Source organism: Salvelinus sp. IW2-2015, linkage group LG8 (genome assembly GCF_002910315.2).
Source record: "Salvelinus sp. IW2-2015 linkage group LG8, ASM291031v2, whole genome shotgun sequence".
Lineage (NCBI taxonomy): Eukaryota > Metazoa > Chordata > Actinopteri > Salmoniformes > Salmonidae > Salvelinus > Salvelinus sp. IW2-2015.
The window spans coordinates 33,851,581-33,874,142 of record NC_036848.1 but is presented as its reverse complement, the minus strand read 5'-3'; the positions used below and the strand labels follow the sequence as shown (position 1 = coordinate 33,874,142).

The window sequence follows — 22,562 nt, the reverse complement described above, 5'->3', positions numbered from 1 at the left end:
GAAAAATMTTGCCTTATTCTTCCCAAGGTTGTACTGTATATGAGCATATTTGAATAAGATTTGATGGTACTAAATATGTGTCCGTTCCACTTTAAGTAGTGTGATAGAGTACCTTGATTAATTAACTTGCCTTCTTTGCACTAATACTCGCACTTGTCTTTTCTTACTAGCACAGGCTTTGCTGATAGATACTTTGAGGGAAAATGTACTTCCTATGACTGTGATACAGTATGTGGTTGTCTCACCTGGCTATCTTAAGATGGATGCACTAACTGTAAGTCGCTCTGGATAAGAGCATCTGCTAAATGACAAAAAAATTCAAATGTGATTACCTGCACTTGTTGACCTGGATGAGCTTCCTGGATTCTGTTCTTCTATCGGGGGAAACGTGTAGCTAGAAGTCAAAAGGGCATTCATTTGATTAATTCAGTTTTATAAAAGCCTTGAACTCCATGTTCTATTTTCTATAATAGACTGCAAGTCGCTATGGTCACAGGATGCTCTCGTAGCCAGCTCAAGATTATCCCGTGCCGGGTACTGCGATTTTCGTCCCTGTGTCGTGATATATCCTGGTTTCTGAAGAGATTTAACGTGCTATATCTATACGGCTCAGTAGTCTTGTTAATCAAGTGATAATTTTGACAAGACGCACCGTCTAAAAGAACCTAAAACTAAATGTGTTTGGTTTGGGAGCATCTCGTTGTCATATCGAACACAAAAATGCTAATTTACCTAAAGCTGAGGAGATTTGTCATTCATCACATGATGGCGAATGCAAATATATCAGCATTATTGCAAGAGCTGTAGCAGTTAATCAGGAAACAAGTGGATTTGTTGATGAAAACCCACCCTGGCCCCGAATAATGAAACCAAATGTATTATTTGATTAGAGAGTTTAAGAATTACATAAAATTTATTCACTCACATTCTGATTGGGTCAGGCATGACATACAGAGAAGTCTGCTGTGCTTTTAAGCTACTGTTTTGGAGAAAGAACTCACGCTGATTTGCTCTTGCCAGAGGCTTTGCTCAAAACAGAGATCAATAATTGTGTTGTTTTTTATTCTGTGCTTCCAGACCTCCACGGCTACTGTGAATATTGTGGTCACTGATGTCAACGATAATGACCCCGTCTTCGATCCACTCATGCCCCAAAACGTAACAGTTACAGAGGAGGAGGCCAACTCTTTTGTGGGCCAAGTAAAGGTAAGCCTGCCTTTATGTATGTCACACTGTATATTTACTGTATAGTCCACATTGCTGGATCATACATAGCCCCCTTGTATAATGCACTCATGTTAAGATCTGTGTGATGAGTAAGTCAGTGTACTGTAGCTGGCTTGCCCTGTAGAGCAATGTTTCTGTTGCACTGACTCTATCAACATGTAAATTGCAGCTTGTATAAGCAGGCATACTGTCCACGAGGCCTTTGACATTGAAATAGTCTGTCCCATGCGATGTAACTTATCTGTACCTGACCTGCAGCAGTACACCCTGTTCCTTTGTGGCTCTCTCCCGCTGACTCTCCCTGTCCCATTTGGCTAATTGTAATCAGAGGCCCACAGGGAGGTGATGGCCGAGTGCCAATGGCCCCACTCTATGCTCGGCCTGACGATCCCCCACAGCACGTGTGCCCAGCTGCCAGGAGGCCCAGGGCAGAGCGGGCCCAGGCGGCTGATGGCCCCCCGCGAGCTCCCTGCCCGCTCCGCTGTTAATCATTTTCCAATTTAATAAATGTAATTTAAATAATTTGTCACCTTCAGGGACATTCTATAATGAGTAGCTTTGTTGGGCTCTGTTAAGCTGCGAGGAGTTGTAATTAGTGGTGTAGTTTAATAGGGCTGGGGATTGTTCGTGGAATAAGCGGAGGATAATGCAGGCGGACATCTTTGGAGGGAGTCTGTGTGGTGTTGTGCGGCGCAGTACTGCGCGCCGCTGTGTTGTAAATCATAAGATGAATATTTACCTGGGTGAAGAGTTGGAGGGAAAGTGGCTGGAGCTGCATTGGCTGCTGGGAATAATTGATGATCGATGCACGCACTCTGGTGTGTATGTGTGATCCGCACGTTGCCCATACTGTCTCAGTATATGATCAGCCAAGTGGGATTTGCAACAATATGTGCATCGACATGAGTAAGCCTTTATGGAACACTAAACGCTAAACCATCTGTTGAGTATAATTTCTTCCTCAATCTGGGAACGCATCGAGCGCAGCAGGTTCATACAGGAAGCCTGAGTGTTTGCGTCGGCTGATATTGCACCAATTAGATTCATCACTCTACCTCGATGTGGCAGTCTATTTAGTTGACCAGGTTCCTGCTCACACATTCTCTGATGGTTGCCACGCGCACGCTATGCGCTGGCGTTCTCGGTGACACGCTATTGTCGTAACATGCCCAACTCGCCATGCGAGTCTGTTTTCTGTTTGGACTCTGCTTGTAATTATTATGTATGCTCTGGCAGTGAGCCACCACGACGGAGCCAAGACTAATGAATGGTTAAACGAATACGTGGCMTTTCCTGTCTGAAATGGATATTAGAGATGGTGGGTTATATCCATGTCCTGTCAACACAGCTGTAATAATAATAATAATAATAATAATAATAATAATAATAATAATAATATTAATAATGTTGATCCATGTGATCCAAGGCACTGTCTGCAAGACAAATGAGTTGACTTGGCACATTCAGTGTCTGCTCCTGAGAGGCCTTTTGCTCTGTTTATCAAGCCATCAAGGCACATTACTGATTTCACTTAACGACAGAGAGAGAGAGAGAGCTTCACAGACAAGTGAAGCAGAAATCACTGTACTCTTTCTGGCTCAGCATGCCCTCTCTTCCTCACTAGATAATGAAACTATCTCCATATTGTAGTGTTTACCGGTTGGGCTCTGGTGTGATGAACGGTGTAAGACATACTGTAGCTCGGAGTCTCTGCAAATCAAATCAAATCGAATTGTATTTGTCACACGCGCCGAATACAACCGACCTTACAGTGAAATGCTTACTTACAAGCCCTTAACCAACAATAAAGTTTTTATAAAATACCTTCAACAAAAAAAAGGAAATAAATAAAAGTAACAAATAATTAAAGAGCAGGAGTAAAATAACAATAGCGAGGCTATCTACAAGGGGTACCGGTAAACAGTCAATGTGTGGGGACACCGGTTAGTCGAGGTAATATGTACATGTAGGTAGAGTTAAAGTTAATATGCATAGATAATAAACAGAGAATAGCAGCAGCGTAAAAGAGAGGGGGTGGGGGCAATGCAAATAGTCTGGCTAGCCATTTGATTAAATGTTCAGGAGTCTTATGGCTTGGGGGGTAGAAGCTGTTTAGAAGCCTCTTGGACCTAGACTTGGTGCTCTGGTACCGCTTGCCATGCGGTAGCAGAGAGAACAGTATGACTAGGGTGGCTGGAGTCTTTGACAATTTTTAGGGCCTTGCCTTGCTTCTGACTCCACCTGGTATAGAGGTCCTGGATGGCAGGAAGCTTGGCCCCAGTGATGTACTGGGCCGGACACACTACCCTCTGTAGTGRCTTGCGGTCAGAGGCCGAGCATTTGCCCTACCAGGCAGTGATGCAACCAGTCAGGATGCTCTCGATGGTGCAGCTGTAGAACCTTTTGAGGATCTGAGGACCCATGCCAAATACTTTCAGTCTCCTGAAGGGGAATAGGTTTTGTCGTGCCCTCTTCACAACTGTCTTGGTGTGTTTGGACCATGGTAGTTTGTTGGTGATGTGGACACCAAGGAACCATGAAGCTCTAAACCTGCTCCACTACAGCCCAGTCTATGAGAATGGGGGCGTGCTCTGTCTTCCTTTTCCTGTAGTCCACAATTATCTCCTTTGTCTTGATCACGTTGAGAGAGAGGTAGATGTCCTGGCGGCACATGAACAGCTCTCTGACCTCCTCCCTATAGGCTGTCTCGTCGTTGTCGGTGATCAGGCCTACCACTGTCATCGGAAAACTTAATGATGGTGTTGGAGTCGTACCCGGCCGTGCAGTCATGAGGGAACAGGGAGTACAGGAGGGACTGAGCACGCACCACTGAGGGGCCCCTGTGGTGAGGATCAGCGTGGCGGATGTATTGTTATTTACCCTTACCGTCTGGAGGCGGCCCGTCAGGAAGTCCAGTATCCAGTTGCAGAGGGAGGTGTTTAATCCCAGGGTCCTTAGCTTAATGATGAGCATTGAGGGCACTACAGATGTGAGTGCTAAGGGTCGGTAGTCATTTAGGCGGGTTACCTTAGTAATCCTGGGCACAGGGACTATGATGGTCTGCTTGAAACATATTGATATTACACTCAGACAGGGAGAGTTTGAAAATGTCAGTGAAGACACTTGCCAGTTGGTCAGCGTATGCTCGTAGTACACATCCTGGTAATCCGTCTGGCCCTGCGGCCTTGTGAATGTTGACCTGTTTAAAGGTCTTACTCACATCGGCTGCGGAGAGCGTGATCACACAGTCGTCCGGTACAGCTGATGCTCTCATGCATGTTTCAGTGTTACTTGCCTCGAAGTGAGCATAGAAGTAATTTAGCTCGTCTGTTAGGCTCGTGTCACTGGGCAGCTCTCGGCTGTGCTTCCCTTTGTAGTCTGTAATAGTTTAAGCCCTGCCACATCCGACGAACGTTGGATCCGGTGTAATGCGATTCAATCTTAGTCCTGTATTGACGCTTTGTCTGTTTGATGGTTCGTCGGAGGGCATAGATACAGGTTTTACCGATGTAGAATCTTAATTTGAGCCAGTTTGCTGCAGCTGGAAAATAATCCTGCAGGAACAGGAAATGTTAATTATTATGTGGATTATTCAGTTGAAGTCAGAAGTTTWCATACACCTTAGCCAAATACATTTAATCTCAGTTTTTCACAATTCCTGACATTTATTCCAAGTAAAAATTCCTTGTCTTAGGTCAGTTAGGATCACCACTTTATTTTAAGAATGTGAAATGTCAGGATAATAGTAGAGATTTATTTAAGCTTTTATTTCTTTCATCACATTCTCAGTGGGTCAGAAGTTTACATACACTCAATTAGTATTTGGTAGCATTGCCTTTAAATTGTTTAACTTGGGTCAAACGTTTTGGGGAGCTTTCCACAAGCTTCCCACAATAAGTTGGGTGAATTTTGGCCCATTCCTCCTGACAGAGCTGGTGTAACTGAGTCAGGTTTGTAGGCCTCCTTGCACGCACACGCTTTTTCAGTTCTGCCCACAAATGTTCTATAGGATTGAGGTCAGGGCTTTGTGATGGCCACTCCAATACCTTGCCTTTGTTGTCCTGAACAGAACTGTGGTGTGCATTTGGTGCGTCATCGATGTGACATTCTTGTTCGTTAGCTAAGCTAGCCACTTGTAGTGTTAACTTCATTTCGCAGGATTTGTTTTTGGACGGAAGCTGTAGAGATCAGTAAGAAATGGCACTTCTGTAGCCAAATATCTTATTTATCCATTATCCATTTTTTTTAACATGCTTTAAATGAACTGGTATGATGGTGCARTGATAAGTTATACAGGTAAAAGCCATTATTTAGCATTTTTGCCCAAAGTTGACCTTTCATTGATTGCTGAGAAGGTGAATAGTTTCATAACAAGGTCCTGGTTGCTTTAGAAGCTGATAGAAATGTAMTGAACTCATGCCATCACTGACTGGAGAGTTATCTTCATTATTTTGGCTTGACGATTGGGTTTTCAGACTTCAGTCGAGTCAACATGTTCTTTATTATTCTCATGGTATCTTACTGATCTCCTGCCGGATGTTGTGTTCTGTACACAACAACAGCAGGAGCAGCATTTCCGTATTGTTTTCATTTTTTTGCACCGCATTGCAATATGCTTTGAGTGAAGYCAATCTCCATTTTTATTTTTATGAAAATTACAAACCGATCCTGTTTCAGTATTTCCACCAAGATTGATTAATTTACATTTCCTCAATGTATTTCATTCTCTGGTGGAAAATAAATGTTCTCTACTACTCCAATAATGTCTCTCTCTAACTCTCCCTTTTATCACAAATAATGATATGACCCAGATGCAGACACGGGAGGCGGATAGTACAGTTCTCCGATTATTTATTAGAAACACGGGGCAGGCAAAGGGCAGGTCGAGGGCAGGCAGAGGTTTGTAATCAGGTCAGAGTCAGACAGGTACCGYACGGCAGGCAGGCTCAGGGTCAGGGCAGGCAGAATGGTCGGAATCGGGAAAAACTAGGAAACAGAACTAGAGAAACAGGAAGGCGGGAAAGAATGCTGGTAAGACCTGACAAGACGAACTGACAACAAAAAACAGAGAACGCAGGTATWAATACACAGGGGATAATAGGAAGATGGGCGACACCTGAAGGGGGGTGGAGACAAGCACAAAGACAGGTGAAACAGATCAGGGTGTGACACCTTTACACCCTCCAAAGTCAATTATCACTTGCCTTTTAGTAGAATAAATGCACTTTTCAACATCAAGTTTCTTTCCATTTTTCAATGGCTTTTAGCTACCAATCTGGAGGTGAGATGTTAAGTTACTATCTTCRTTTGTTCAATGGGATCACGGAGTCGTGTTCCTACAAAGTCATCAGAGTGATGATATGATAATTCTGTGTGATCCTGGCTTTTCATGTCACCTGGCTCCCGCCTTCAAGTCTGGAGTGAATGGGTGCAGAGTCAGCCTCCCTATTACCACCTTGATGATTAATGCAGGGWACCTCTGTGATCAGAGCCAGATAAGAGAGCTATCAGGGTAGAGCACTTCTAGCAAAAAATGCAGAGATACGTGCAGTGTAGGCCTATACTACAGTAACAGAACATAGATGCAGATTATATACATGGACACATAGGACAATTCTGAACACACAACATAGTTTCATTATGAGCTATATGTTCCATTAGCTCATTAGAGTGCATTGGAAAACCACTGTCTCCACTCGAACACAAATCCAGAGTGAAATGGTAGGATTAATGCTGTATGATACAATACAATCCCTACAATATACAGACAGAACTGCTTGACTTGCGCACAAAAAAATCCCCCATTTGCATTACAGAGAGGACACAACAGGCTGTTTGAAGAGACGGTTACTGTAACACTGTGTACCTGTGTAAGGCTGTCTGCTGTGATCTCTGTACGTGCTCTTCCCTGCTGTTGAAAACAGGTGTCTCATCGTGTGTGTGTGCATCTGTGGTGTGTGTGTGTGGTGTGTGTGTGTGTGTGTGTGTGTGTGTGTGTGTGTGTGTGTGTGTGTGGTGTGTGTGTGTGTGTGTGTGATGTGTGTGTGTGTGTGTGTTTGTGTGTGTGTGTGTGTGTGTGTTGTGTGTGTGTGTGTGTGTGTGTGTGAAGGGGGGGGGGTGCATTACCTGCGTGTCTGTGTGTGTGTTATGTATGTCTGCATGTGTGTGTGAGAGTTCCTCCTATTAATGTAGGCATGATGCCTGCCATATGGTGTCCACATCACCAACTAACTAACATGTCCAAGCACACCAAGACAGTTGTGAAGAGGGTACGACAAAACCTATTACCCCTCAGGGGACTGAAAAGATTTGTCATGGGTCCTCAGATCCTCAAAAGGTTCTACAGCTGCACCATCGAGAGCTCCTGACTGGTTGCATCACTGCCTGGTATTGCAGCTGCTCGGCCTCCGCCACAAGGCACTACAGAGGGTAGAGCATATGGCCCAGTACATCACCGGGGCCAAGCTTCCTGCCATCCAGGACCTCTATACCAGGCGGTGTCAGAGGAAGGCCCTAAAAATTGTCAAAGACTTCAGCCACCCTAGTCATAGACTGTTTCTCTCTGCTACCGCACGGCAAGCGTTCCGGAGCGTCTAGGTGCAAGAGGCTTCTAAACAGCTTCTACCCCCCAAGCCAAGCCAGAAGACTCCTGAACATCTATCAAATGGCACCCAGACTACTTGCATTGCCCCCCCCCCTTCTACGCTGCTGCCACTCTCTGTTATTATCTATGCATAGTCACTTTAATAACTCTATCTACTTTACATATTACCGCAATTACCTCGACACCGTGCCCCCGCCACATTACTCTGTACCGGTATCCCCTGTATATAGTCCCGCTATTGTTATTTACTGTTGCTCTTTAATTATTTGTTCATCTTATCTCTTACTTTTTTGGGGGGGGGGGGTATTTCCCGAAAACGTTATTGTTGGTTCAGGGCTTGTAAGTAAGCATTTCACTCTTGTATTCGGCACATGTGACAAATAACATTTCATATGATTTGATTTGATATGGAGGGTCTAACCCCCTGTGTCTCCCTCTCTCCCTCCCTCCATCCATCCATATACCCACCCACCCATCCACCCATTCATCCACCCATCTATCCACCCAGGCCACAGATCCAGACGCGGGGGTTAATGGCCAGGTGCGCTACCGACTAGTCAACCACGCCAACCTCTTCAGGGTCAACTCCAATGGCACCATCTCCACCGCCGTGCCTCTGGACCGAGAGGTCAGGGGTCAGTATGACCTCATTGTGGAGGCGGAGGACGGAGCGGTGGAGGACCCCAGGAGGACCACACTGACTCTGTCGGTGACCGTGCTGGATGTGGATGATAACAGTCCGGTGTTCTCACAACCATCCTATACGGTCAATCTACCGGAGAATAGTCCTAAGAAGACAGTCATCCTGCAGCTTACTGTGAGTTTGTGTGTGTGTTTGTGCATGATGTATGTGCGTATGTGTGATTGCCAGCCTGTGCGTGTGTGCATGTGTATGTCCAAGAGTGCACAGCATGCTCCAGCCACACTCAGGAGCCACAAGGCAGGGGTGTATTTACTACTTCAAACGCTCCACAGTCCAAATGCATCCTCTAGTACATCAAAGCACACAAGGTCAGGAGGCATTCGGATAGCCTAGAGCATATTGACAGAGGATATGAAAYCCTCAGACATGGACATTTTTACATGGCCCGCTATTCAGTCAAGTGCACTCAGGAAAGGTCAAACAGGAGCTGAGTGGAGTAGGAACTTTTTTTACCCCCATTATTCTCTGAGGTGAAATTATGTTCATTGGAAACCTGCTTGTTTTCCAAGAACCTGACTTTGGAATTGTGGTTATTTGCGTTTTCCAAGAACATGCTTCTCKTTTGATCCAAAAGTTGAGTATATCGTCTGGACTATCTAGAATTGTGGTGATTTGTTGTTAGTCAGCCTAGAGAATACCTTTTAGAGGAGACCAGTCACATCTCCCTGTGTGAGGCTAATCATGGACATTTTCAGGTTGGGTTGGTTGATTGACAGTTGACGTGACAGTGACAGTGTCTGTCTGGTCCTAGTGCACTGATCCCCTAGSAGTGTCAAACCTCTCATCACCGTGGCCTCCCGTCGCTCCCCATGCCACACCGAGCCTGCTGATAGGCTGATTTTGTAGGCAGATTAGTGGAGCCACTAATGGCTGAGCTAGCATGGTCAGGGGGGTTATCTGTGTGTAGGCCCACAGCTATTCTTCCCCCTACACACTCCACGTGAACACACACACCTCCACGTGAAAAAACGACACGCACAACCCACACAGACACAGGGGTTAATCCATTGTCAGAAGAGAGGTCTCTCTCCTAACAATGGATTTGAGTAGTTATTACTGCTTGTCACTGTGATTTGACTGACGAGTGCCAGAAACTAGAATTGCTCGATTCTTTTGTTTTTATTATTGCCTATTGAATAAGAGACTTAAGATTCATGCTGTAACGTTGTATAATTTTCTGGCTGTTGTGTTCTTAGCTAATAGGGAAACTGTTTCTTACATATACCTATTTATAACTACAGTAAAAGTTACTTCAAGTCCCATAGACCAGAGATCCACTAATACAGGACACTGAACTGTTTCCTACCCGCAGTACTCCTTCCTCCTCCTTCTCTTCATCTCCTCTCCTCTAGGCCAAAGACTCTGACCTGGACTCCAACATCACCTTCCGTATACGGACCCCGGAGGCCAGGCAATTGTTTGCTGTCAACCCAGTGACTGGAGAGCTCTCTGTGCTGCAGACGCTGGACTTTGAGACCCTGGCAGCCACGGACCACACCTTCGTGGTGGAAGCCCTGGACAGTGGAGGGAGCATGCCCCCAGGCCTGGCCACTGTCACTGTAAAGATAACGGTAAGGAAACCACTGTACCTTCCCTCTGCCGCCTCCATAGCAGAGACCCATCAGTTAGGCCACCGGGCTGTTTATCACTCACAAGCCAACTCCATCATTCAAAAGGAAAAATGCAGAAGCGTAGCAGGAGACCTGTGAATCTCATTTTTCATGAATACATGGCTCCGCTCTCTCGCTCTCGCTCTCTCTCTCTCTCTCTCTGGTCTAAAACCACTAGCCATCCTCACCACCGCGGAGTAAAAGAGAGATGGATGATCCTCAGCTACCTCTCATTTCTCCTTGCCCGATGAAAGACAGACTGACAGATTGATATTGTAGTACAATGCTGGGATATTTTATGTCTGGATGAMCATTAGGTTTGTGAGGGCTCTATTTTGTCAGGATTGTGGCCATCTGATGTATTATGATTCAGACGATTAGGCACCAGACACGAGCTGTATGGAGATTGACCTCTGCGTGACGCTCCTAGACCAGTAGAAGACTAGGCACTGTAAGAGATTAGGCTTGTGATATGGTTTTACACAGACCTTAAACGAGACTGTATTACTCAGTCAGTGTTCATTAGTATAATTATTTAGCTCTAGCTGCTACAGTGCCTTCAGAAAGTATTCACACCCCTTGACTTTTTCCACATTTTGGTGTTATAGCCTGAATTTAAAATGTATTCAATTTAGATTTTGTGTCACACAATACCCCATAATGTCAAAGTGGAATTATGTTTTTAGAAATGTTTATGGATGAATTTAAAATAAATAAAAAAGTATTCAATCCCTTTGTTATGGCAAGCCTAAATAAGTTCAGGAGTAAAAATGTGCTTAAGAAGTCATATAATAAGTTGCATGGACTCACTCTGTGTGCAATAATAGTGTTTAACATCAAATTTTGAATGACTACCTCATCTCTGTACCCAATGCATACAATTATCTGTAAGGTCCCAGTGAATTTCAAACACAGATTCAACCACAATGACCCGGTAGGTTTTCCAATGCCTTGCAAAAAAGGGCACCTATTGGTAGATAGGTAAAAAAAAAAAAAGCAGACTTTCAGCATGGTGAAGTTATTAATTACACTTTGGATGGTGTATCAATACAGCCAGTCACTACAWAGATACAGGCGTAACTTCCTAACTCAGTTGCCGGAGAGGAAGGAAACCACATGGATTTCACCATGAGGCCAATGATGACTTTAACCCTCTAGAGCAGATTTCTGCGGCCCCAATTAGCATAATAAAAACAATCCCCATCAAAACCCATCCGTTTAAGGTATAGAGATCTGTTTTGTTGCATTGGATGTGTCTCAATCCACCGCATCCGCTGATGTCACACTTCTGCATATGCGGTGAATGGTGGCAGAGCTAGAGTGGTGTTTGTCAGACCATGAGACATCCCGAAATCAGTATTCTCACTAAATAGGCTGTAGCATCCGAACAGTTTGGACTACAACCTACTGTGACACCCCCCGATAAAAAGATGAGACTCTCGCGAACACGTCGAAGTCTGGTTGTTTTGCTCTAGGATGCCCACAAGCCTCACCAGACTCGTCTGAATGTCKCCCAGTACCAGTTTGAAAAATMAATGGAAGTACTGTGTATATAGATATAGTTTAGTGCCAGATAAGGGGTTAACCTTTTCAAGCATCAGTTCCAAATACAGTTGAAGTRYGAAGTTTACATACACCTTAGCCAAATACATTTAAACTCAGTTTTTCCACAATTCCTGACATTTAATCCTAGTAATAATTCCCTGTCTTAGGTCAGTTAGGATCACKACTTTATTTTAAGAATGTGAAATGTCAGAATAATAGTAGAGAGAATMATATATTTTAGCTTTCATTTRTTTCATCACATTCCCAGTGGGTCAGAAGTTTACATACACTCAATTAGTATTTGGMAGCATTGCCTTTAAATTGTTTAACTTGGATCAAACGTTTCGGGTAGCTTTCCACYAGCTTCCCACAATAAGTTGGGTGAATTTTGGCCCATTCCTCCTGACAGAGCTGATGTAACTGAGTCAGGTTTGTAGGCCTCCTTGCTCGCACACGCTTTTTCAGTTCTGCCCACAAATGTTGACATAATTTGAGTCAATTGGAGGTGTACCTGTGGATGTATTTCAAGGCCTACCTTCAAACTCTGTGCCTCTTTGCTTGACATCATGGGAAAATCAAAAGAAATCAACCAAGAGGCCACTCAGGAATATTCATCGTCTTCTTGGTAACCAACTCCAGTGTAGATTTGGCCTTGTGTTTTGGGTTATTATCCTGCTGAAAGGTGAATTTATCTCCCAGTGTCTGGTGTAAAGCAGACTGGACCAGATTTTCCCCTAGAATTTTGCCTGTGCTTGGCTCCATTCATTTGGAGCCAAGCACAGGCAATGCGAGGCATTGGAAACCCTCCCTYGTCTTTGTGATTGAATCTGTGTTTTAAATGGACTGCTCGGCTGAGGGACCTTACCTATAATTGTATGTGTGGTGTACTGCGATGAGGTAGTCTCCTGAARTTATTTATGCTTGCCATAACAAAGGGATTGAATACTTATTGACTCAATACATTTTAGATTTAGATTTTTTATTAATTGGTAAAAATGTAGAAAAACATAATTCCACTTCATGAAGTATTGTGTGGAGGCACATGACAACAAAAAAAAATCTCAATTTAATCAATTAAAATTTCAGGCTGGAAGACAATTTGTTTTGAAAAAAGTCAAGGGATGTGAATACTTTCTGAAGGCACTGTATCTTTTGTCATGTCCCCACAATGTTCCCACTACCTAATGAAACATTCTGGGAACCTTTAAAAGAACAGACAATGTGTTCTGGGAACGTTCTTGCAACATCAGGCGAATGTTTTAAACAAATATTGTATAATCATCATCAGCATGACTGGGTAGTTTTTCTGTTATGAGAGAAAAAAAACATTACTCGTACATTGTGTTATTACAATACCTGGAAACCTAATGAGAATTTTGGAGGAATGTTTGGTGGTGTTTGTTACAGCTGTTGTGSACGACATTTTAGTGAATGTTGTGCACTATTTCTTATTTTTTTGTTCTATCTTATGGTATTTTTAGTGCTACATTGATGTCGATTATTGCGTTGTATGTTTTGGAGCTTGCTGGAAAGGCATTTCACTCTACCTGTGCACCTGACATTAAACCTTTAACATCCCAAGGATATTTCATTTAAAACCTTTTTGAAAAATATATATTTTGTTATCAAAACATTCATTGAATTCTTTGAATGTTTCTGGGATGTTATCATCCTAATGTTAGATAAAACCGTGTCTAGAACTTAATGGGAATCGTAGCAATTTTTTGTTCTTGTTCTGTGTTATAAAAGGGAACAGTGACGAAAGCTGCTGTCTAGACAGACAGACAACCACTAAGTTTTATTAACATGCCTAGGCGCTGTATCAAGGACTTTTCGGTGTAAATTCTCAGAGCAGGAGGTAGCCGGAAGAAGAAGGTGTAATTTGGACACCTGAACTAGCCTGGCCTCTCCTTGGATTTTGTGAGGCGGCATGCCCTTTTGAATGCATTGCAATGCAGCTCCGTCTTAAGGGCGAATGGTTGAGCAGCCACTGGACAGATTGTAGGCTAACACATGTTTTGTATTCTGATCCAGTTGCACTCATTATTGGACCTCTTCAGTCTTCAGACAGTCTTTGGGAAAGAACACTTCTTTGGCGAAATAGAGTACTGATGTCCTCTACCAGTACTAGGGGGTTTGCTAAGCTTCATATAGAGCTTTCGTCTCCGTGGTTCACACACATGGTCTTAATGATCTCTCTCAGGCGAGAAGTTAAAACAGTCCCTCTGCCGCACATGTCAGTCCTAATGGAGCCTCATGATCTCCTATTGAGTATCTGCCATTTTGATTTAGTGCTTTGCCTAAGTGTTAATGTGAGCCTCCCTAGACCAGGCTGACAGTTGTAAATGCAGCCAGTCCTTCAGAGGAAYCCAAAGGAGTAGCCYAGGAAAATGGCTTGCCATGTCCGTCAGCAGTGACAGCGCTGGCTCCTTCACAAATTCACAATAATGCTGAATTCAATCAAGCTCACAGAGACTAATGTCATTCTGACAACTGGAAGCATTTACCATGAGGGGTATCTTTATTATGGCGGTGGTGGTGGTAGTAGGCTTTTAGGTTAAAAATGCTGTTGATTCAGAAACTRACTAATTACATGSTTGTGTTTCTCTCTTCCTTCTCCAGGATATGAATGACTACTCCCCAGTGTTCAGCCAGGCGTTGTACAGGGGCATGGTGGCTCCCAACGCAGTCAAGGGGACCGTGGTCGCCACGGTACAGGCAGAGGACCTAGACCCCCCTGTGAGTAGACAACAACGTGACAGCCCTGCTCTGCTCTGGGTCTGACTGTCACTTTACAACATGCCTGTCAGGTTGCTGCTCCCGTGGCAACGCGGGTGCGAAAGCATGATTGGCTCAGCTCTGTCCCGAGCCGGCGATTTAGCGGAGAACAGGAAACATAGTGTGTGTCTATGTGTCTGCGCTACTGCGCTCGTACATTGTCATTTTGTTTTGTTTGTCTTGTTTCTATGTATTCCACAGAGGCGTCCCGTCGATGGAATGCTTTATGATATAATTTAGATACATCGGTCGGAGTTGTTGTAGTGTGTTTTGCTATTATTACGTTGGTAGGGTAAGTCTCATTATTTGGAGCTTTCATTTATTTATCATGTTCTGTGCTAGTGGATTTGTCCGTTCATACATAAGTTATGGATGGTTATTTATGAGAGAGATTGATATCACTACATGTTCTGATATCTTATAGCCTCGGGTGGACCTGCAGGCAGAAAGCAATATGCTCTCTGCATATCATATAGAAGCATATTCTACATGCTCACTGTGTTGTGTGATTTCATTGCCCTGTGGCCTGAGGAAATAATGTCAGTGTTGCCAAGCCGACGTCCCAAGGCGTGGCGAATCAGCCATGCTTCGGCAACAAGTTCCTGAATATACAATGACATTACATTTCCCCTTATAGTAAACGCTTGATTTCACAAACTCACCCATCACATTGGCGCAAAGAGGCAGATGCCTTAAGGTCTCTCAGGGCAAATAACACACGGAGCAAATGTTATTCATGAACGAATGTTATTCATCAATTCACATGCAGTGGAACAACAACATAGATTATATGCCATCATTTTTTTTCACACACGTAGGGCGTAGTGGTACTGTAGGACTATGTGGAGATTAACCTTTTAACTTGAAGGCATTCTGAATGGACCCAGCAGTTGGTAGATTAGAGGAGAGGAGGAAAGGAGAGGAGAAGAGAGAAAAAAGGAGAGAGAAGGCGAAGAGAAAGGAGGAGAGGAAGGGAAGAGTAGAGAGCACCAGCGGAGGTCCAGCCTCGCCCCCCTGGAGACCCCTTCCCGCCTGGCAGGCTTGGCAGGCCGAGGTGAGCCCTTGTGATATCTCTCTGCATGAGTGGGAGGCCCTGGCTTGGCTGGCTGGACTGGGGCTACCGGCGCCCCACACCGCATCACTCCTCTCCCTCAGATGTATGTAAAGCAGTTCTGAGATGACAGGAGAGGCAAGTTCTCAAGCTGAGCTGTGAGATGAATCACTGATAGAGACAGGGTGGGAGAGGGAGACGCCACAGAGCCTTCCTGGCACCTTCCCTGGCACCTTGCCTGGCTGGAACCTCAAAGCAGGCTAGCCCCCCCCAGTCACACACACACACAGTCACTCCTGATCATAAATTCAGGTGAGGTAGACTGAGCAGCAGAACCGTCCCTCCTCTTGTTTTCTCTCTCTCTCTCTCTCTCTCTCTCTCTCTCTCTCTCTCTCTCTCCATCCACGTTTGCAGACAGATAAGCTGTGGAGGGTGGGGGTCCACACTGCAGATGTTATGTCACTGTGGTCACTGTACCCGCCACTGTCTTTAGCATGTCGGAGACAATGGTCTGCTTTTAATATCAGCTTCTGTAGTGAAATCTATCCTATGTCCGTGTTGGCCTTCAAAGAGATATTACATTTTAAAACTCAAGTCACAGCTGGATGAGACTCAGATCAATCCTCTTTGGCTCTGTTCTCTTCTTTTATCTGACATCTCACAGGTGAATTCAGTGCACTCTACAAGCTGTTCAATGTCTTCTTCCCAATGTTCAGTATTCATGCAGGGAGGAATGTTTTTTTTGGGCGGGGGGGAGTGTGATCAGTGTTGGGCTTCTGGTATGAAGAGTTCAACTACGCCTCTCATATCCCATCTTGTCTAAAGTTTTAAATGTGATATACGCAATTAACGCAATCCTATAAGCAAGCTACACAATCAGCCTTCATTATACTGGTATTATTAAACAGCCCACCCTAGAGAGAAACGTTCCTCCCCTTTTAATCAATCTGATAAGCAGAGTAGTTGCTTAGTCACTAAATTATATGATCCGTCTGAGATTGTGTGTGTGCGTGCGTGCGTCTGTGCACCGTGCCCGTGTACTGTCTGCATGCATGTGCGTCTAATTGTGCGAAGTCACATAACTATATGGGTGTGTCTGTGTGCACATTTGTACAATATGACCTGTGTCCTTCACCCCCTCTGCAGCAGATGTTGGAGCAGTCAGAGACTCCTGTCAGAGTGTGTGTGTCTGTGTGCATATTTTTACAATATGACCTGTGTCCTTCACCCCCTCTGCAGCAGATGGTGGAGCAGTCAGAGACTCCTGTCAGAGCTGTCTACTTTCCCTCTCTCCCCCTCCGTAACACCCTACCCCCTGCCATCTTCTCCCCCCTGCAAGGCGCTCCAGCTAGGGTTACTGTCACCGTGAAAGATGTGGAGGCTGAAGAATAATCGGTTGATGAAAGTGTAGCTTTCTCTCTATTTACAGTACATAAGGGAAGGCACTGCAAGTCTACTCATGACTGGCTATTGACTGGGAAGACTAATTTACTATTTGTTACAGGCCTGAAACTTCGATGGGAAACTTTTTTTGTCTTCGCTGCCAGCTAAGCTACGGAGCACAAACGGGGCTCTYGGCTGTTCTCAGCATCTCAAGAAGCTCGGCAAAATTGTTATAGTCCTCCGTCAAACACTGACACTTGAATTAGTTGTTTACTGTGATCATGATTCTCTCCTGTCATATGAGAAAGGGTTCTCAGGCCGTACTTTATAGTAGATTCTGCTGACTAGGTGCTAGCTTGGCTTATTGAGAAGGAGCAGCTATTGAGACAGAACTCAACTTGAGTTGTTTTGTTTATCAGGACAATATGACTTAAATTCAGAATGTATGTTTAATCAAGGAAATGTTTGCTTGAAAATCCCCTAGGAGTTAAAAGAAAAGAAAAAACGGTGCTTAACAAGGGAGATCTGTGTGATTTTAACAAATGTATCATAGTTTTACTCATTGTAATTACAGAAAGTGAACATGCATTTACACAAATGCTGGTTCTGCTGTTTTGTTTAACTATGTCTTTTACATCATGAAACTGCTACTAAAAAAAGCGTGTTGTAAGTAAGCCATGTGAGCTACCAAATTCATAGAATATGAAAGTGCATTTGATTTTTGCCAAACAAAATGACAGATCCTTAATTCGTCAGCTAGCATTATCCTCTCAGCTCTGACCTGCTTGTCGTTATGGCGTCCAACGATGCTGTTGCTCTCTCTCTAACCTGGCTTCTTTGCTCCACTATTCTCCTAACATCTGTCAGCTGTCTCTTCGCATTGGCATCCCACATTTCATGATGCTTCTGTTTATTCACGAGCCATCTTTAGCCATGTTTCTCCATTCTGAACTACACCCAAATGTGGCCCTGTATGAGCGAGAGAGAGAGAGATTTAACCTGCATGTTTAAGATTCAGAACTCTGTTAAAAGGTGTGAAGGTGTCACAGTCGTGGCAGCGTGCAATTAAGTTGTCTCGGCGGTGTTAAAAAGGCGACTTAAAGTATTAGTGCAGAGAAAATATTAGAGTTGAACGAGATAAGTGTACAGAAATGCGATACGATAAAGTATGATTCAGGATTATGTTTGAGTCACGGTGGAACACGTGTCCGACTAGATTTCCCTGTCTATGACTCCAGGCAGGGCGAATCCCAATTGGCACCCTATTCCCTATATTGTGCACTACTTTTGACAAAAGCCCCAAAAATCTGTCAGAGTAGGAGTGCTGATCAGGGATCAGTTTTGCCTTGTAGATCATAAGGAATAAGATTACAGGATATGGACAGGTTGGGACCTGATCAGAACTCCTACTCTGAGACACCTTGCGGATACAGGCCCTGGTCAAAAGTAGTGCACTATGTAGGGAAGGTTAAGCAGTGTTTTCAGACACTCGCTCCTCTGCGATATTGATGTACTTTCTCTCAATGCTTTCATAATAAATCAGTAAATCCTAGATTTCACGCTAAGCCCCTGAGAATCAGGGTCCATTTGCTATGGCATTTATGCTGTTGGACGATGGATTTGTTTGAGACGTCGCTGCCCCCCGTAGGGTCTCTCCTTCCCCCTCACTTCACCACCCCGAATGATCCAGACACCCAGGCGAGTCGCCACCTCCTGCATCTCTGTCTGCCTACCTGCCTGCTAAGGCAACACATGAGTTCACAAAGAGGTCTTAGAATGAGCGAAACACCATTCTGTTCCACCCGGAGCCTTTGGAGAGTAATGAAAAACAAACCTAGACGTTGTAGAGTATGCCTCAGTGGCAAGGAAACGGGATGTTTCAAATGCATGAGCCACAGAGCCAATGAATGTTGATCCCCCGACCCTTGATCCTGTGTGTGTGCGTGGGGGGGGGGGGGGGCTTATTTAGAAATGTCCTGATGCATTTAGTTGAGATTGCCCTGCCATTGTAGATAAATTAACATAAGGTGTGTGTGTATTTCACAGGGTACCCCTGCCAGCCGTGTGCGTTACAGACTGGACCTGAATGAGGACCCTTACAGTGGCAGCATCTTTGACGTGGATGAAGTCACAGGCAGCGTAATCACACGAGTCAACCTCAATGAAGAGCCCAATCTAGTGTTTAGTGTGAGTACATACCTTTTGTTATAAACAGTACTGTAAAATGACCGTTTTTCTAAGAACGTCATTGAGGGGAGACATTGAGTGACACCCTATGTTCCACTTTTTTCTTGTTCGAATCTTATTTTATTTCCTCCCTGCAGCTAATCATTGTTGCCTATGACGACGGGGAGCCAYTGAAAGTCAACAAGACCCTGGTGGTTATCACTGTCCTGCAGCCCTCTGTTATACCAGTCTTCACCCAGGAGGAATACAGGTACACTTCTTCCTGAGCATGTACACTGTTAGCCTGGTCCCAGATCTGTTTGTGTGAAATTGGTATGGTAAAACAGACCAGTTAGCAAGACAGCACAAAAAGATGTGGGACCAGGCTAGAACTTGAAATTATACTGTATATGGTTTGCACGGTCTCTAATCTACATTTTTAGAGCTTGGATATTCTCCTTCAATATGGATTTGTATGAGAGCTGTTGCCTGAGGTGATTCGTGTTGTCTTTCTAAATCATAAAACATCAATATTCCCAGTGGTCAAATATCAGGGCTTGATAAAGGTGGAGCCGCGGACGCAGGTTGACACGTCACACAATGTTGCTTATGACAGTGCTCTGCGCTTTTATGAGGTCATATAGTCCGGGCACACGGTTTCCTCTTCCCCTGTCGGAGAGGCGATAGATCTCCACCAATGTAACTGTGTTTAAATACTCAACATTTAATTCACCTTTGTGGAGATGTCAAGGTATTTAAGAGAACACTAAACTGCGGATATATTTTCAGAAAGGGTTAGAGGCGATATGGAAACTGTCAGTGAAGCTTTTATTGCTAGTGTTTATATGAATATGTATCATAGCTCATAGCTAGAGTGTGTAGTAAGTACAGCGAATGTACTTCACCACTGCACAGTGTTGTTTTCTCAAAGGGTAGAGTGCACTTGCTCTGCATAAATTATAGCTCTTTTATTGAATTAAGCATTGTACATATGTGACATAAGGGCCTAATTAATTCAGCTCCCCTGGCATTGACTCGAGATGGATCAGCATGCTGGAGCTCTGGCTTACTAAATTGCTATTATTGATTTCCATAATGAAATTTTAAAAAAGTTAGCGAGGGCATGCGAAATGCCTCTTGCGCAACAATGATTTTTCACCCCACCACATCGAATAATTTTCAATACCCGAATATGAAGTGCGTTTAAAGTTCTCAACGTGCTTTTAAAAAGGGAAAGGGGGATACCTAGTCAGTTGTACAACTGATTGCATTCAACTGAAATGTGTCTTCTGCGTTTATATATATATATTTTGTATGCACACTCACACACCATGTAGGCCTCTTAACTTGGTCCAGTTCTCTGTTGGCAGAGGAGTTGAGCTGTGTTGTAATCTTTAGTGGGGGGGGGGGGGGGGGGATATGTGTGTAAGCCAGCTCTATTAACCAAGCCAGCCTTATCTACTGATTCATTAAGACTACAGCGCCAGAAACATGGGCAATGAAAAGCCTTGAATGGGGGGGTTGAATTAATGACATGTCCTACACAGCGGTGGAAGGTCGCCGGTGATAGTGGCTCTTTGGCAGGTGGGGGAATAACAATGGCTGTTGGTAACAGGCCACCTCGCAGGCAGCATTGCCTGGATCAGTTGTTAATTAGAGCCTGTGGAGACATTAGCCAGGTGTTATGTCCCCCTCCACAGCCAGGGCCTCCACATTCTCTATCTCTCCCTCAAATCCCTCCCTCCCTCCATCTGCTCCCCTAGTTGAGCAGTCCAGAGGATACTCCTTCCCTCCATCCCTCCATCTCTCATCCATCCCTCCCTCTACTCCCCTAGTCGAGTTACAGTCCACAGGATAATGCCACTGCCAACCCCTCCTTCTCTCCCTCCCCCTTCCCGCCCTCTTCCGTCTGTGGGCCTCTCAGGAACCAATAAGCCCTTTAACTCAGTGCCAGCAGTCCTTGTGCTATGCCAATCAATGTACATCAATAATTCACTGTCTATTCACAAACTGTTACAATGTCCATTTCAACCAATCTTTGAGTTGCAGCCAATTTTCTTTATTGTATGTGCTTTCATATTATGTACTGTATATTCAGCATTTTATCAATTGTTCAGTTTAGAACTTGGCATATGATGTGGCCTAATGTTTAATGGTGTTACAATGTAAGAGTCTGAAATCCTTGAGCTGGGTTGAAAGGTTATTGGATCACCTAATTGGATGATAGAAGCCTTTGTCTGATATCTGTAGCCCAGTCTTTGAACTTAATAGGCCAAGAACATTTGGAATCTGTGGAGATTTTAATTAGTGTGTGAAGTTGGTTGATTCTGAACATCAATGATCATGAATTTGCATAGGGCTGACGAAGAGCTTGGTGTTGTATAGGAGATTTGATTTAGTGTGTGTGAGGTGATGTCAGGTTGGCTGGCAGAAGCGCTGTCTGGCAAGTGGCACCAGTAGATTCCCCCTCCCCGAGTGGAACTGACTGTGAAGTTTGCAACCCAAATCTGCCGCCTGTGCGTTTTCCGCAGCGGTTATCTCATAGAAACACTTAATGAAGCCGCAGTGAGTTTCACTAAATCACCCACCACCGTATCCACCTTGCCACTTCTGAGTTTGTCATTTTGACGATCACTGCAATCACTGTCTCATTTTCTGCTTACCTCCGTAGATGTGCGAATTAGCTTTTTTTCCATCTCCTTCTCCTGAGTAAGACTACGACATGAATAAACATGAGGGAAAACGTATCATCCAATACAAGATTGTATGAGGGGAGCTTGGAAACACGGGCTATTACACTATGGCTTTGAAGTAAGCGCCCTTGTGCCCTGCAACCAATTGAAAGCGGGAAAACCCTGCATGTGATTGTTTATTCGTCATTACGCAGTACACACACACACAAGGCTATTGCATAATAAAAAAAAACATGTAATTTGCTTACTTTTACACCAGGGATACCTTTGTGTATATGCCTCTTGAATAAGAACAGTGAACCAATAGGAATGAGAGCAAGAACAGCTGTGGAGTTGCATGCCAGTACCTGTGAATCATGATAATTAGATTACCCGCTGAGGTAGATGATTAAAAGATCCTAACAGGATGACTTAACGATTGCGAAAATTGTGCCACAGTCTGCCTGTTAAGCTGTGGCCGTGTTAAAAGCAATCGCCGTGCTCTGTCCCTAACATACAGGTTATTGAGACGGGGCGCCAGAAAAGGCAGGGAGTGTAACTAGCTGCTAGGTACGGAACGGTAATCACGCCGTGAGTCACAGTAAGATAGTGAGGACGCTCTATTTTCTCCATGACCCTCATTGGGTTGGAGCTGGGGAGAGACAGAGTGTTGCCTGCCTGACTGTGTGTGCTTGTGTCCTAGGCCGGGCTGGAAGGATGGGTTGGACCGGCCTAACCCCCCGGAGCTCATCACAGCCGTGTGATTAGTCTCTCTGTGGGGGGGGATAATAAACACGGTCAGATGAAATGTGCCCACCACACA

The 22,562-nt window shown here is 44.4% G+C and overlaps 1 protein-coding gene across 1 annotated transcript in view; it reads left to right on the top strand.

Moving 5' to 3' along the window:
* pcdh15b (protocadherin-related 15b) overlaps positions 1–22,562 on the top strand; it is a 185,485-nt gene that overhangs the window by 110,048 nt on the left and 52,875 nt on the right. Inside the window, exons 19-24 of the mRNA XM_070444889.1 lie at positions 1,078–1,206; positions 8,340–8,648; positions 9,887–10,105; positions 14,312–14,428; positions 18,948–19,088; positions 19,226–19,338. Coding sequence (XP_070300990.1) covers positions 1,078–1,206; positions 8,340–8,648; positions 9,887–10,105; positions 14,312–14,428; positions 18,948–19,088; positions 19,226–19,338 — 1,028 coding nt within the window. The remainder of the gene's footprint in view (positions 1–1,077; positions 1,207–8,339; positions 8,649–9,886; positions 10,106–14,311; positions 14,429–18,947; positions 19,089–19,225; positions 19,339–22,562) is intronic.